General features: G+C 38.6%; 1 protein-coding gene across 2 annotated transcripts in view; it reads left to right on the top strand.

Annotated features, from left to right (window-relative positions):
- Positions 1–15,905, top strand: part of COL4A1 (collagen type IV alpha 1 chain) — a 124,706-nt gene that overhangs the window by 65,686 nt on the left and 43,115 nt on the right. For both annotated transcript variants that reach the window (XM_056327321.1, XM_056327322.1), the window contains exons 3-16: positions 5,553–5,642; positions 5,733–5,777; positions 7,351–7,395; positions 7,500–7,562; positions 7,666–7,719; positions 7,865–7,891; positions 9,213–9,296; positions 9,409–9,471; positions 10,511–10,546; positions 11,102–11,143; positions 12,735–12,824; positions 13,430–13,465; positions 13,607–13,666; positions 15,784–15,828. In XM_056327321.1, coding sequence (XP_056183296.1) covers positions 5,553–5,642; positions 5,733–5,777; positions 7,351–7,395; positions 7,500–7,562; positions 7,666–7,719; positions 7,865–7,891; positions 9,213–9,296; positions 9,409–9,471; positions 10,511–10,546; positions 11,102–11,143; positions 12,735–12,824; positions 13,430–13,465; positions 13,607–13,666; positions 15,784–15,828 — 780 coding nt within the window. The remainder of the gene's footprint in view (positions 1–5,552; positions 5,643–5,732; positions 5,778–7,350; positions 7,396–7,499; positions 7,563–7,665; positions 7,720–7,864; positions 7,892–9,212; positions 9,297–9,408; positions 9,472–10,510; positions 10,547–11,101; positions 11,144–12,734; positions 12,825–13,429; positions 13,466–13,606; positions 13,667–15,783; positions 15,829–15,905) is intronic.

Below are 15,905 nucleotides of genomic sequence, written 5' to 3'. Positions count from 1 at the left end.
GATAAGAGAAAAACAGAAAAGAGTGCTGAATTGTCAGGCCCTATTTCTGTCTTTTTGGAAACTGCATCCTCAGTTTGCATCTTGAAGCTTTGCCACATGTGCCCTTGGTGGTGTTTTGGTTCAATGAACGTTAAATTTTGGGAAGAGGAAAGCATGAGTGAGAAGGTCTGAACTTACAACAATGTTGGAGTCAGCAGCAACACCATTCTGAAGATGGCTCTCTGGCAAGGTCAAGCATTTGTTGGCTCCCAGCTCAGTCCCTCTTGCAGCAAAGGCACAGCTGAGAAGCTCTGGTGGATGAACTCCAGCAACCCCCATTGTGCTGGTGTGAGAAGCTGCTCTTGCTGCTGTTCCACCCAGTGTCCTGTGCTGCTCTGTCCCCCTCACATCAGTTTTTGCAGCTGTCTGGCCACCTGATGAGCTCCTCAGCTCACTGAGGCCAGAGCAAGCACACTCCCTAAAGAAAAGTGAGCAAATTTAGTGAGCTGAACTCGCGCGGTGAAGGCTGAGGGAATCGTACCAGCTGGCATAGAGAAGTAGGCACCATCCCTTTAAAAGGCATAGGATGAGGAGAAGGGCCCCCTTTGCTGGGTAGATCAGCTCAGCTGCCCTTTGACATCTCTTCCTAAGACTGGTTTTTATGCCTTTTCAGCTGAAGGGCAGGCATGTATCTGTCCTGCTGTCTCAGCTGCAGAGCGATTGCTGGTAGAGGCAGATGAAGTGTCTTTCAAACGGCTTTGAGAAGTTCTGCACATTTTTATTCACCACGTGCCTGAGTCTCTGGAGAGCCTGAGAACATTATATTAGTACAGGCCCAGACACCCTGTGAGCCCACACTTCTGGAAACAGTTGATTTATATCCATGTTACCAGTCTCTTAAGTCTAAAATCTCCCAGTCCAGCAGTCCCTAGGCAAAATAACAGGGGAAACAATTTATAATGGGGTGGTGTTTATTTCCTCCCCCTTAGCACTTAATTTATTACAGCTGAATCTTCTGAAACTACTTACTTCATGTGACTTTCTTGCTTAGCAATCTGCACTTGTTCCATATGTCAAACAGCATTGCACAGCTAATTTGGATGGGTATGTGCCAGAAAAAATACCAGCCTATGCAGTTACACTCTTAACAGGTTTGCCTCTGTTTAGAAGTCCATTCAAATGCTTTTAACTTGAACTATCTAATGCAAAGGCATTTGGATGCATTTCGCAAAAGCTGGCCTAACACAGGCATCTTGGTCATTAAATGAGTGCAGCAACAACTGAGCACTTGCTGTCTTTTTATGTAACACCTCTGCATTTTCAGCAGGTGAATCGCAGAATATTCATTTTTGTGAACTGAGAAATGAATTCTCCTTTGTGCTCTCTGTCAGTTTGCATTGAATCAGCAGAGGTACATAGGACTTGGTTACATCTGTTTTAATTTTTGAGTCTCATGAATTGATTTGTAAGAAGCAGAAGCTCTTTCAATATTGCTTGCCAAGATTTTGCAGCTGTGAATATTGGAACTTGAATAATACATATTCCTTGCGGTCAGAGTCTAAAGCTCTTCACGCATCACAGCTAGAAATGTCAGTGCTGAGCGAAAAGTAAGTGGGGTAGCAGTGGTGATCTGGTGCTTGCCAATTTATGTAGTGTGGATGCTTAATGAGTTGCAGCATAAATGCAGTGCAAACACTAGCTGTTGGGTTGGAACACTGAGTGAAGAAAGGAACTGAGCAGGCAAGCAGGGAAAGGATGCTGCTCAAGTATTTCCTGCAATGCAAGGCATCTTCAGGACATTCTTATATTTGTACTGCACAGCATAATAATTGATAGCTTCATCTAAGCTTAAAGTTCCAAATAAGCCACTTTGTGTAGGGAAGCGGCAGTACAAATGTTGCTACCTGGGTGACCTCTGTGGGCTAATCTATGCAGTGACATTAGGACACATGGAGCTCTGTATTCACATGACTTTATAGCTTCTAGATGGTAGGGTTTCTGTACTCTCTTGTTCAGTTGTAGACACTTTGAGACTGATAGAATTTTGCTGTAATATAGCGTAGTTTCACTCGTGCCAAAAAGATGTCTCTTGGTGGAAGCTGGCACTAAGTGGAGCAGGAATATTGAATTAAAACCTCGGTTCATTAGCACTGCTTCTTTCCTTACACTTTTTGTCACGCACATTTTCTAAGACTGTTACACAAAAAGGCAGTGTGACACCTGGACTAAAGAAAGGGGCTGGAACTCAGGAGACACCCCTAAGGTCTGTTACTGGGTCTTGGTGGAATAGGTTGTTCTAACTTCTCTGAGTTTTTGTGGATGGCGTGGAGGAGGAAGGTCCTATTAACGGTGTAGCCTGAGACTGCGCAAGTTCGGGCTACTTACCCAATACTTACTTTGGACTACGTACTCCCAACTTGCTTTGCAGTGAAATGAAATGAGAAGGCAGACTAGAGGGAGAAGTGTAAACAGTGTCCATGCTCCCCTGTTAGAACAAGTGGCCAAGGTGGCAGGTTGCATGCAGAGAGGGATCTGGCAGCTCTCATACGTGCAGTCACCTTCATGTTTTGTTACTTCCCTCTGGCAAATCACAGGCAAAAACATGAGCTGAGTTCCAGTATGAGAAACCATGAGTCTGCAGTATTTGGGACGGTACAAGCCCCCACATACTCAGGAGTTACGTTCTCCAGGCCTTTGAATATCCAGTAGCTTGACTAGATGTCCAGAAGTCCTGGAAAAATTGCCAGTTAGTTTGCTCATTGGCTTAACAGTTCAAGTCAGTAAAATAAAATGTTTCTAGGGAAACCTGGATGTATCTTAGCTTGAAGTGACTCGATATGGTCTCAGCTCTGCTCCTGCAGCTAGGTTTTGCCCCTCGGACAGGGCAGCCTGGGAGGTTGAAGACAGCCTTGAGAGAGTTTACTGAAGTTGCCTTGGAAGCCCAAGTTTTTATTTATTTCAAACCTTGAGTTAACCTCCTTGGCAAGCTGGAGTGGCCATTACCTTAGTGAGCGATTTACAGGCACGTTAAGGCTCTTTTACAGTGCCAGAACAGTCTTAAGGGAGCCTTAGACTAAGCGAAAATCTGATCTGTAAACTTCAGTTTTATCTTCCCTTAAGAGCGGAGGAAAGACTATTTCTCTGTGTTGCAGGGTGCAGTGGTTCAGTGTGTTGAAATCCTCAGATGGACAGAACTCCTGAGTGCAGAAAGCATTAGTCATGTTACACATGACTCATTTCTCAGTGGGTGTCAAAGTAATTTTCTTCTCATTTGGACATGTTGTGCTTTCTTTCAGCAATGGAAAACCCTGTTCTATGTACTTGAGTGTCTTCTCCCTCCTTAGTCCAACTCCCAGCAGGTCATGAGAGAAAGTGCCCAGGGTTTGGTGTGAAATCCTGCTCTGAAGTGACACAACATCTGATTTTGTAGAAATACACTTGTTCCTGCAGTGCTAATTAGCCATCTGAAGTACGGGTTTAAGAACCTCAGTAATGTATTTAACATTTCAGATAGCCTTCAGGTTTTTAATTACTTTAACACTTATTCAGAGGCCTGGATCCTGATACATTCTTCCTTAAAATATTCTTCAAAACAGTTTTAGTTATTTTAGAACTTGGACATTTTACCTCACAGCTGACCTAGAAATATATTTCTTCAGCTGTTCTGCTGCTTACTTGGTTTTGCTGTGTTTTGTGGTCTAACACACTAACTCAGATTTGGGTTACTAGCAAACTTTATTCTCAAACCATGACAAAGAATACTGGGGAGTAAATAGAGGAGATCATGCCGTTTCAGCACTTCAAGGAAAAACTGATTGTTTGCCTCAGAAAGTACCTTTTTGTTGAAAAAAATATTTTTGTGGGAGGAAGGAGAGGAGAAACAGCAGGAGAATTTATCCTGGTAGGGTATTTTAATAAATAAAAGTTATTTTGGTTTCAGTTTCTCATGCTCTTATCATCTTAGTTATAGTTTTCTCCCCTCCTTCCTCCTTGGCCCTGCTCTTCTTACCCATCAACCACTTCTCCTGTCCCTTGTCTCTTCATCTTCTTAACAAAATCCCAGCCAAGGAGCTAAAAACCAACATCACCCCAGTAACAAATCTTCCAGTTCCTCTCGTCTTCCAAGACTGTAACTAGCACCACGTCCGTGATTCATAAGTTTCCTCTGCCTGCATATCATAACCTTTTCTTTGCAAGGTGCCTGTTGTACCTACCTCAGGAGCACGCTTTCCAAAACTGATGTTCTTCTTTTGTGTGCTCAGTCCTCAGCTGACTGCTGCAAGTTACCAGCGTATTGCTGGGAATCTTTGTCCTGAGCAAACAGAAGAGTTTTTTGCTATTCACCATCCTAAAATCCAATTACTAAATTGCTTGTTAGTTACAAATAGCAATCCTACCTCTCACGGTTTTGGTGAAAATACTTAAATCTTTGCATAGCTTCATTTTGTGTGTTTTGAATCTTGTTGGTTTTATTTTCTTATTGGTATCCTTTAAAAATTGGTCTGTGTTTTGAGCTTCTAAAAGAGGTGCCATGTTTTTTAGCTGCTGTCCAAACTTGCATACCTTTTCCTTTTTGCAGCTGTTCACTAATGTTTTATTCATTCAATATTCTCACATTTTTGGACAATATTAAATGTTTCTCCCCATTTTGTACCACACCTTGAAAGGACAATTTCCTACATGGAAGTTTTGGGGTTTGCTTGATTTGCTTGATTTGCTATTTTCTGGCTTTGACATGCATAATTCTTTTTCCCTCTCCCCTATGTGTAGATTTTGCAGCCTTTATGAAGTGTTCATCTTGGTTTCACTGGGAGTCCAAGTATAGTGAATGTATGATAACTGCAATATTGATCTAGAGTGTGGATGGATTTTCTGCCTCTAGATTTCTTTGATTTAAATACATTTGGGGTTGTAGGGAGAGGGACAGCACAGAAAACAGATGTCCCATACATTAAAGAAGAACCTAAAGGATGACACATACAATCTCTGTGTTCAGCTTCTTGGGAAGATCCTGTATCTTCAAGCACTCTGTCTCTGAACCACCCTGAAATTCCAAGACCAAGTGACAAGCCTGGTCTCCAAAATCTGCTGTTGTGAATGATATATAAGAAGAGGAATGGTATTAGCCATTCGTACAGTAGTGACTGAATAGTGATATTTGTGGGTTTCAGGCATTTAATTGCTGATATGGGGTGTTAGGTTTTCTAGGATTTAGTGTTATCTCTGAAGGAATGCAGATAGGTCTTACTAGAGGGAAAATGGCCTTCCTGATCCCACGGGTATAAACATGCCGTGAAGAGTGCTGTCCAGGGAGACAGAAAAAAGGTTTTACTGCCATTCAAAGAGTGCTTTTCTGTTATGCCACACTCATCTTCTGCCAATCTATTATTGAACCAGAAATATTTCTTTGTTTATAATAATCCTTTCTTCAAATACTAATGTAAAATGTTTGCTGTCATGTGTAGTTTCTTACCACCTAACAGGTTTCTTGAGCAGAGAAACAGGGGATATGTGGGTTGCTTGAAGAAGCAGCTTCAGTTATTTAATTGCTAATGAGTTTTCTTCTTCCACAGGGAGAAAGAGGCTTGCCAGGACTACAGGGTGTGATTGGGTTTCCTGGAATGCAAGGACCTGAAGGTCCCCCTGGGCCACCAGGGCTTAAGGTAAGAACTTAAGCTTTAGTATTTAAAACACTCAGATTTCCCTAAATTGTCGTCCCTGGGAAAGACAAAGCTATCTCTTTTCCTTTGCAGGGTGATACTGGAGAACCAGGACTACCAGGAACAAAGGGAACAAGAGTGAGTTCTAACTTACTTTTTTTTTGCAATTCTGATGTCTATGGGTTTATATGTCTTTAACTCTCCTTGGCTGCCTTCAAGTGCAAGATGGGGTTAGTCTCTTTGAGTTAAATCAATGACATCCCCTTGTGCTGCACAATGATTTCAAAAGTCTTGCTTTTGCCTTTGAAGTTCTTTCTGCATTGGGCAGTCAGTGCCTTTGTCCATTTGCATTTTCACCTGGTACTTACCACTGCATCAACAGCACTGGTTTTAATATGCCTTTGATATTTTTCTGACATACCAAGAAGCTTTTTCCAGCTTGAATATGAACCAACCTTATTACTTCATGCAAAATTCTCCTTTATGTTTGCCATCTAACCTCCCTGAAGCGCTCTAGCAGAGATGCTGACACACCCATGAGCATATACATGTTAAAAATGTGCATAAGGTGCAGAGCTGAATTAAAGCCAGGGATAAAGATCTCTTGACTTTGATAGAAGAGGCTCTGAATATGTCTGTAACCTTCCTGTTGTCATTTCTCTTTAATGTGGCACCTATGTAACACTTATTTTAGCACATTATATTATCCAGGGCCATGTCTTTTCAGGTTTTGTGAGGTGCCAAGCCCATTCTAAGCATTTTCACATTTCATAATATAATGATGAAAGAGGATTCAAATGACTTGACCAGTAATGATGCATACATTTTCAGCTATACTCTTCTGTCCACAGATTTTCAAAATACTGTCTCAGTGTTGTTTGCCATTTGCCTACAGTTGCTGCAGCACATAACTGCAGTTGTTGAGCTATTACAGAGAGGGTATTCTGCTGGATCAAGAGATCCTTATTTCAGTCCATGGTGTTCATGATACCCTGGGGTATCCAAAGTGTTAATGTGAATTCTCAGCTCCTGGCAAATGTGTTTTTGTGCTACAGTGCAAGTAGACTCTTCTAGCAATTATAAAGTTTTGGAAGATGCAAATATGCTATCTGAGCACAGGATTCCCATACATCTTTTCTGCTTCATAATACATGTATTAGGAAATACTGCATGAATATATAAGCTGGTAGAATGAAAATGATGCGCCAAGTCAAACTCCTGATTCATTATACTGAAATACTGTTCAAGGAGAAAGGGTTATCTCAACCCCATAGTTTTTTTGATGATGAGGATGTATTGATACACTGATCTGGAGTATGAAACAGAGAAGCATCTTTACAGTGCATTAACATCCTCGTCTGCTATGAAGAGGTGCCTGCAGTAAATTTCATTTTGGGAGTGATGGGTGTGAGAAGACAGAACCTCTGCATTCTTTTTTACCTGTACGTAAGGCTGTGGTCCAGTTCCTGTTGAAGGAAATCCATATTGCTGCTTAAAAAGATAAAGAAATATAGAAAGTTGCTTTCAGTTATTGATTACTAAGGTGCCATGTTTGAGAGGTTTTGAAGACTAGAGCTATTTTGTCAAGGAACTTTAAAATAAACTGTTACTTGGTTTTTGACTGTCACTGCTGGAGATGTGACTTGGACTACAGCTTGTCCTTGCTGTTTTGTGAGTTTGTCATTTCAGTTTATGTTTTTGTCAATTGCAGGGCCCCCCAGGAGCATCAGGCTTTCCAGGAAACCCAGGCCTTCCTGTATGTATGAAGTTTATGTATTTTTACAAAGTACATCAAAGTTTTAAGTGTGACATCTGACCTGGACTATTGCTAATACTGCTATTTTCTTTCTTTTCATGTAGGGCATTCCTGGACAAGATGGCCCTCCTGGTCCACCTGGCATTCCAGGGTGTAATGGCACAAAGGTGACATTTACATATATTTATAACAGCATCTCTTGTGTTGAAATAAAAACATCCCTCAAGCATATGTTCCCTAAATAAAACCAATTTCTCTCTTTCTCCTTAGGGTGAAAGAGGTCCAGTAGGTCCCCCAGGTTTACCAGGACTGACTGGGAGCATAGTAAGTAGATTCTTGCATGCTTGATCCACTTATTTCAACCCTGATTCTTGAAATGCAAATATAACTATATGAAATGATACAGAGTATAAGATGTAAAATATCAAACACTGAGGACCAATAACATCAAATATGTCTTTTTTCACAGGGACCCCCAGGACCTCCAGGAATGAAGGTACATTTTGCTCTAAGTATGTTCTAACAGTAAGAATTAGGGTGAACTCTACACCCTCTAAGACTAGCAGTTCTTACTTAAGGACTGAAAAAATGTACCACCATGTTTCACTTTGTACTCTGTTCTGCAGTCCCACTAAATAAAGACAGTGGGGCGACCTCCAATTAATAACGATTGAACACATGAGTTGTTCCATGCAGGCCTTGAAAGTGTAAGTATTACAGAGATTACAACAGAAATAAGTAGTACATATCATTAATTATGTATAAACAGTGTGGTGCCCACCTAATTGTGTATAAAGTTTTATACAGATTTTGTGATTCAAACATTTGTTTTGATACTGACATTTCATTTATCTAAATAGTTTCACACAGATAATGTTTGTGGAAGAAGGTCATATAGCCTAAAGTATGAGAACCATCCAACACATACTAAACAGTTTTTATAAAGAAAAAATTAAACTACATAGGTATCTGAGTGTGTTTTGTGAGCTGGAGAATGAAATATTGAATGTTAACGGAAAGCTTTTGCTTTTTAAAATGAACAGATATAATTTGGAATTGTAAGCTAAACATAAGTCCCAATGTAATCTCAGATTTGTAATGACCTGACTACCTTAAGCTGTAAAATTCCCTTTTCTCTTTCTCTCACATGGGAAGAACTGACTTAGTCTATTCACTGACGTGCTCAAATATTTGTCCCCTAGGCATGTATGCATGGGTACACAACTCCTGAAATAAAATTACTTACTATATTGCAATTTTGTACAAAAATGCAGGGAAAATGGGATCTTTTGCTATCAAAAAAGAGAAACATAAAGAAGTGGATAATGATCAGAACAGTTTTCTGAAGCAAGACAAAATGGATTCCTGTTTTGAAGAAAAAGGATGCCATAAATGGCTTTTATGTCAAAATTAGGTATAAGACTGAATATCTTAGCCTGGAAAAGAGACTGTTACACTTCTCTCAGCAGCCAGGTCAGATTCTCCAGTTATGTGGTGACCCTGTCTGAAGTAGTGATAGATTTGGTGGGAAAAATCTTTCTGATTACCCATTAAAGTATAGGAAATCAGGATATGAAAGAAGATTTCCTACTGGAATCTCTTCAGGTGACTTTAAAGGTTTGACAATTAGGGTCCTCACTTTTAATATCTCTTGCTATGTTTCAACTGAATTAAAAGAAGTAAGATGACTTTTTTTTAAGTCAGCTTTCCAAATGATTCTTTGCATAGCTCCAACTTCCCTCTCATTGCAATATTAGTGGTTTTGAATGTATTTGAATGGATGTTCAAGTATTATTCATTTTCTTTTCTTGTTATAGGGAGATCCAGGTGAAGTGATTGGTCTTTTACCTCCTAGTGTGCTAAAAGGTGATAAAGGCTTTCCTGGCCAACCTGGACTACCTGTAAGTCCAAATGATGTTTGAATAGCAGTGAGCTTCAATTAAAATTATATCAGTATCATGAAATTACCAAGCAAGTATCGCTTTTTAATTATGCCATTTTAATTTTTCATAGGGTCCACCTGGAACTCCAGGGTTTCAGGGACCAATGGGGCCACAGGGGCCTCCAGGAGAACCAGTAAGTTTCCTCTCATGCCGATCTGCACTTTACTTATAGAGCTTTATTATAGGAAAGTTCTACAAGGTGTGTATAGCCAGTGTTTGTTGGGGTTTGGGAAAGACAACCTGTGGTTCCAGGCTTCATGTTTAGACTCCTGGACTCTACCGTGGCAGGAATGACTGCGTAACGTAGGTTTTCAATACCAGCTGCTCCTACAGTCATCTACACTTGCAGGCTTGGAGGACATTTTTGTGTGGGAGGAGCTGTAATATTTATTCCTCCTTTCCCCTCTTCTCCCACTGATTTTATAGAAAATAAACTACAAACCTAGCAGCCAGATCTAAATCAAGATGTTTGCTGAGGTTGTTCCTATGGGCAGCCACAGTAAGCAGTACGGTGGAAAACAGGATATGAACTGTCTGTTATTATAGGAATTTATTTTGTCAATTATAGTAATTGACAAATGCTGAAGGCATTTCAGCTATTTGGCATTTTGAGAGGTCTAACAGATACCTAGTATCTTCTCTTCCTGCACTGGATGCAGGTAACACTAGCAGCAATCAGTTATTGCCATCTGGTCTACGCCATGATTCTGGCCATGAAAGTGAGCTGTGTGAGATCTCTTATCCTTCTCAGGAAAACTGACAGTGATGTAAAGGAAAGCAATTGTACAGTTTAGTCAGTATTTGCACTTGCTGATGTGAAAAAGAACAATTTTAATGAAAGAAAGGTGAGGACTAATATTTAGCATGCAAGACTGGGAAAAAAAAAAAGTCATCAATAAAGTAATTTTACAGCGCAGACGTTTTTGATTGTCTCTTGTCTAGATGCTGATTAGGTCCAACACTTAACTGCAAAACAAGGTCTGATGAGATATCTTAGAGACAGATTCTGTTTGTTTATATTATTTGTTCTAAGTTGTGAGTACTGCACAGTAGCAGACTTTACATCTTGGTTTAATGGGAAAAATTGCATTTTTTACTATCTTTATAGAATAACACATTATTCTACCTAGTGTAATATATACATATATATGCAAAAATGTATTGTTTTGTAGGGTCCCCCTGGGCCACCAGGACTCCCAGGCGAAAAGGTAAGGCTCTGTTTATTATAAAGATGAAGTCTATTTGTTTATTTATTTGGCACACCAGATCCCCAAAAATCAGGAAACTTATAGTTCTAAAGGAGTGGGGGTTTTACACTCTGGGATCTATTTTTATGTCTTAATGGGCATCATAAAGAGATTTTTAACACGTTTTTAATGTTTTTTTCAATTTTGTTTATATCTGTTATCTCACTTGATCAAATCAGTAGTAATTACAGCATTCTCTGGTTATTTGAACTTATCTTAAAATGTTAAATATGTCACAAAAATGTTGAAAAAAGGAGAACACTGACAATAAAATTATCTGATAAATTTAATTCTTTTTTTTCAAGAATTGGTGTGACACAGGACTTAAAAAAAGCAGCAGGGGATTAGGACATAATATGTATTTGTTTCACACATGCATTTAAAAGACACATTCTGTCTTTTTTTGCCTCTCTTAACTTCTCCCGTGTACAAAATACCTTCATATGAATGTATAGTTGTATGCATGCATGCACTGCTGAGAAAAATTGACTAAGTACGTGTGCTTTGTATTTTCAGGGCTACATGGGCTTGGGCTTTCAGGGTCCCAAAGGTGAAAAGGTAGGTCTCTGAAAAACTTCTAGAGGACAACTGTCAGAAATATTTTTGATATTTTGTTTTAAATAAATGAACTGTTGGAATCAATCAGTGGAGAAAAGCAGCACTGTAATTTTTGGAAGACTTGAGTAAAGCTGTAATTTACACCTAAATGAACAAAGTTCACGAACGGTTACAGAGTTTGCTCATGATGGTGCTATATCTGACATTAATTTAGGTTGTTACCTGGTTTTCCAGCTGTGACCAGTACTGACTACTTTAGTTTGCAGTAGGCAGGTCTGGAAGTATTTACTCTGTATATTGGAACTCATTGTGTTATCTATTTGAAATTGATTTAGTTCTGAGGGATGAGATTTAATGTGTTGTCCAGAATTATCAGAATTAGTTGTGGTAGGACCCTTGAGGGCCTGTTTTGGTAGTGTATACTTTTAAAGCATATCTTTCAGTTGTCACCTTTTACTGTGTTTTGACTCAACCAGGAGCAGCTTTCAGAGCACGCAGACTGGTTTACTTTTGAATGACAGTGAGCCAAAAGATGTGCTCCAGGATCCCATTTATTCTCTTAACCAACATCAAATGGGTAGTAAAACATGTTAAGTTTAATCTGTTACCGCTCCCACTGAGAGGTCTAGGCTAAAGCGCTTTATGTTGTGTTTTCAGGAGCCAATAAATGCATGCAGTCATGGGTTATTCGGTAAATTGATAGTGCGTCTTAGGCCTTCCCCAGAAGCTTCTCATGAGTGTCATTGACAGAGGCCTTTTGGAGTATAAGTGTTACTTAGGTGGGTTTATTTAATCCACCGCCTTATTTATGTATTTTGAGCCACACTGTTCCTGATGGATAGAATCTTTTGTGGCATGACACGCTGTTGCAATTAACTTGTTATCATAAAATTGCTTGAAAAATATTGGTCATAGAAGCATATGGAGATTTCCTGGCCTCCTCAGATTTGTCTTTAGCAAAAAATTAATGGTATTGCTATGCATTATGGCCTGATAGAAATGTATCAAGCTTTTTTGGAGCTGTTTTACTTTAAAAGTTTTTGCATTATATGAGGAGATGAGGTTCTGACCTGGCCATGGACACATACATACTAAAAAAGTATGATCCACAGTTATCATCTGGGAAGTTGGCCTTTGCATAATGTTGTAAAGCTAATGGAACACTATAAGCTTGGACTGACATTTTCCTTTAGGCATCAACTTTCTGCAGCTGAACTCTTTCCCCCTAATCTGCGTCCTCCTTAAAGGAGGCGCTAAAAAACTTCTGTGCTATTACAATACTGATATTCAGCATTAATCAATCTTCACCCTAACAGGAAATGCAGAGATCTTTCTTCAGGGCAGTCTCTATCTGTCACCGATTATACAGTTGTGTTCCCTATCTGTGTGTAACCTATGTGGTTACATACAGTTGTGTATGTAACCCTTTCTCTGACTGATTTTGCCAAAATAAGAATTTTAAAAGAAACATTCATTTAGCTATATTTTTAAAAATGAGTTGTGGTTCTCTTTAATGTTATTGGTCTTAGTAATGTTTGTTCTCAGTGTCGGTACCATTTTCAATGGACTATCCTGGATTTGGTGTTGACAGGGAGAACAAGGAGTAAGGGGCCCCCCAGGACCCCCAGGACCAGCACCACATATGAAAGAAAAAGGGACTGAAGTCATAAAGGGAGAAAAGGTGAGACCTTAAATAATTAATCTTGTTGTAGTCTTCATTAAAATATGATCAATAGGAATTAACAAACAAAAGTAAAACAGAAAGAAAAAAGTCACGTACAGCCAAATTTTTAAAAATTTCTCCCTGTTTTACTTCATAAATGAATTTTGATTGTCTTTCTAGAAGTTCTCTGAAAAATATATGGTAAAGGTTAAATGCATAAATAATGTGATAAGTAACACAGACAGCAGAGGACTTTCCTGAGGAAGGAGGACTGATAAGCATAGTTCTGTAAACAACAAATATTCTAAAAATTTGAATTAAGTAGCTTATACTGGATTATCATATACAGAATCACATTCATGGAATCTGAGTGCTAATGAATTTTTCTATTACTGAATTAAGCAATCTAAGCAATATATACTAGTATAATAAACTAGCTCAATGGATTCACATTTTGTGTTTGTCTAACTTCTTGCATATCATACTATTAGGCATAGTTCTTGAAGCAGAGAACAGGGTTAAATGTGCTTCTGCTAACATGAAAAATTAAATTATTTGCAACATAAGTGAATAATGGTTAAGGTTTTGTCTACTAATCTACATTTTCTTAATGATTTCATTAGGGTGATCCAGGTGAAAAGGGTGAACAGGGAGCCCCAGTGAGTATTGTGTAGATTTTTTTTTATTACTATAAAAATTGTAAAGAATCTGATAATGTCCCTAAGTATAGCTGTTTGACAAGAGCAAATTTCCTTTAGAATTTGGCAGTATTTTTGATCTGGTGTGTATTTATTTTCCAGGGATTGCCAGGTTCAGGTTTCAGAGGAGAAAAGGGTGAACCTGGGAAGCCTGGTCCACGTGTAAGTATGCTCAATTTTATCAGTATCATAATTACAGTCATTGTATTGTTTCCGTAAGATAATTAAACTTAGTAACAATTAGTGAAACAGCAAATTTGGTATATTTCAAGCAAACAGGTTTTGCTGTTGGACAGGTGTACAAGTCAAAGTAGTAATAACATACAGTAATGACATGCTTTCAGATAAAGACACCTAACAGTAGCTTGCAGTGCTGAAGGCAAAGGCAAGACTCACTTTGATCCCAACTGAAGCAACATTAAGTCATTCCAGAACAGAAGAAAAAGCAAAGAAAAACAAGTCGCTCTGTAGGAGTGACTTTAGCTACATGGAATGTATTGAATGTATTTCATATACTCTTGTGTGCAATCTACAAAATAAGCTTGCTTAGCCTAAAGGTACTGTTTCTTACAAAGGGAGCAAAAAATATAGATGACTGAGATAAGTTCACTTGCTACTTTCTAGCCTGACTGTAGAAGCTTGAGGACATAAGGTCTGCTATATTTGCCTAGTCTGACCGATACCATAGTCTCATAACTTTCATAGCTGAGCTGGTAGCAAAAATACACATTTTCTACATGCAAACGTATCTAAAGTATTGTTTCTTAAATTGTGGGTCTTCATAAACTTAGAAAAAGTACCAGCACATCTGTAGGCATTGAATTGTACTTCAGTCTGAAAAAGAGATAATCTCCCTCTCTACTGTACTACAAGGTCAAATGTTCTGTTATCTTTTCAGTAAAGATACATGATAGGATTATCTTTGCTATCATGTATGTATTTTTACTCTTACAGTAAATGAGGGCTTGAAAACTGGAAGAATGGAGAAATGTTGGCCTAGAGCTTGTTGAGGAAACCAGAGCATTTTGAATTGTTCAAAAATACAGCTTTCAGCTTCTAAAGACTTCCCTGAATACCTTTTTTAAGATATTTTATATATAATTGTTGCTGTTCAAGGGAATCATAGCTACTTCTGAAATTAAGATAAGGCTTGGAAGGTGAACAGATGTTAAGATCTGATATTCTAGTTTCATGGAATGAAACCGTATGATTAATTCCAATCACAGGGTACATTTGAAGACTCTCCTGACTTTACAGATCATAATTTTAATTGATCATTAAAAATTACTTTGTAACCCTTTTTTATAAAATACCATAGCTGCACACTTTGGTGCCTGTTCATGTTTGTTGTATCATTTTTATCCTTCAGTTACATTGTTTTAGACAGATTTTTTTGACCTAAACTGATAGATTAATTTTTTAGACTGAATTGCATACACTGTTACTTTGCGTATTAAGTGTATACGTTTTCTTGGGTTTATGGGAAATATTCGTATTACTTATGATACGCATACAATCTAAGCACTGTGACACCAACTAAAAGCCAGTTTCCAGTGGATTAGGCTACAAGCCTAGGTGCCAGTCCCTTCATGGTCCATAAGAAGAGGAAGGGAATGCTGAAAAGTAGCTTAATCCATCTAGATAATTTATCATCTGCCTGTTAATTATCTCAAGGAAATCTAATCCCCTCTTAAGATAACACAGTGGTCTAATAGTGAATCATTTTGTTCTGGAGAAGGGAGTCTTGGATTCTAGGTTATCATCTGCCTTGTGATTTGAAATTGTAACTCTCACTTTAGAGGAAGTGGTTTTTCCCACTAGATTACCATGCGATCTGATATGGGACCACTCTCCAAGCCCTCTGCTGAAACTGAGCCATTGAATGCCTAGAATAAGTGTTTTGTGAGGCAGGAGACTATATATGTAGGAATGGATTGCTATGAAGGGAAAAGTTTCTGGGTCTGGTTCCAGTTTCCTGTGCTGTTGATATATTTGTCTTGAAGCCTCCTTGACTGGGAAATCTGTATGTTATTCCTGGATCTGGGAACAAATTTGCAGAATTTTATTTAATTTTGCAGCTTGCAGGATGTTAAGTAATGTAAGTACTAGGCAGTCACTATTTGCCTACTTTATACCCTGTGCACTGTTAGCTGCGTTAGCATGCTTCAATTAATGCATTATAATAGTGATTGTTTTGTTCTAGTGTTTCACCCACTGTGTTTAGACATTGCATGTATGTGGCCATCTATTTAAGCAAAGTGGATCTTGGTGTTTTACAGGGAAAGCCTGGAAAAGATGGTGAACCAGGACCAAAAGGAGAACCTGTATGTATTTTACTGAATTTCCAGTGCTGTTTCTTACATTCAAAGCAAAGAACTGTCTGTGTATTACAAAATGGTTG

Source organism: Falco biarmicus, chromosome 2, assembly GCF_023638135.1.
Source record: "Falco biarmicus isolate bFalBia1 chromosome 2, bFalBia1.pri, whole genome shotgun sequence".
In the NCBI taxonomy this organism is placed as follows: Eukaryota; Metazoa; Chordata; class Aves; order Falconiformes; family Falconidae; genus Falco; species Falco biarmicus.
This window is presented reverse-complemented; position numbering and strand designations above follow the sequence as displayed.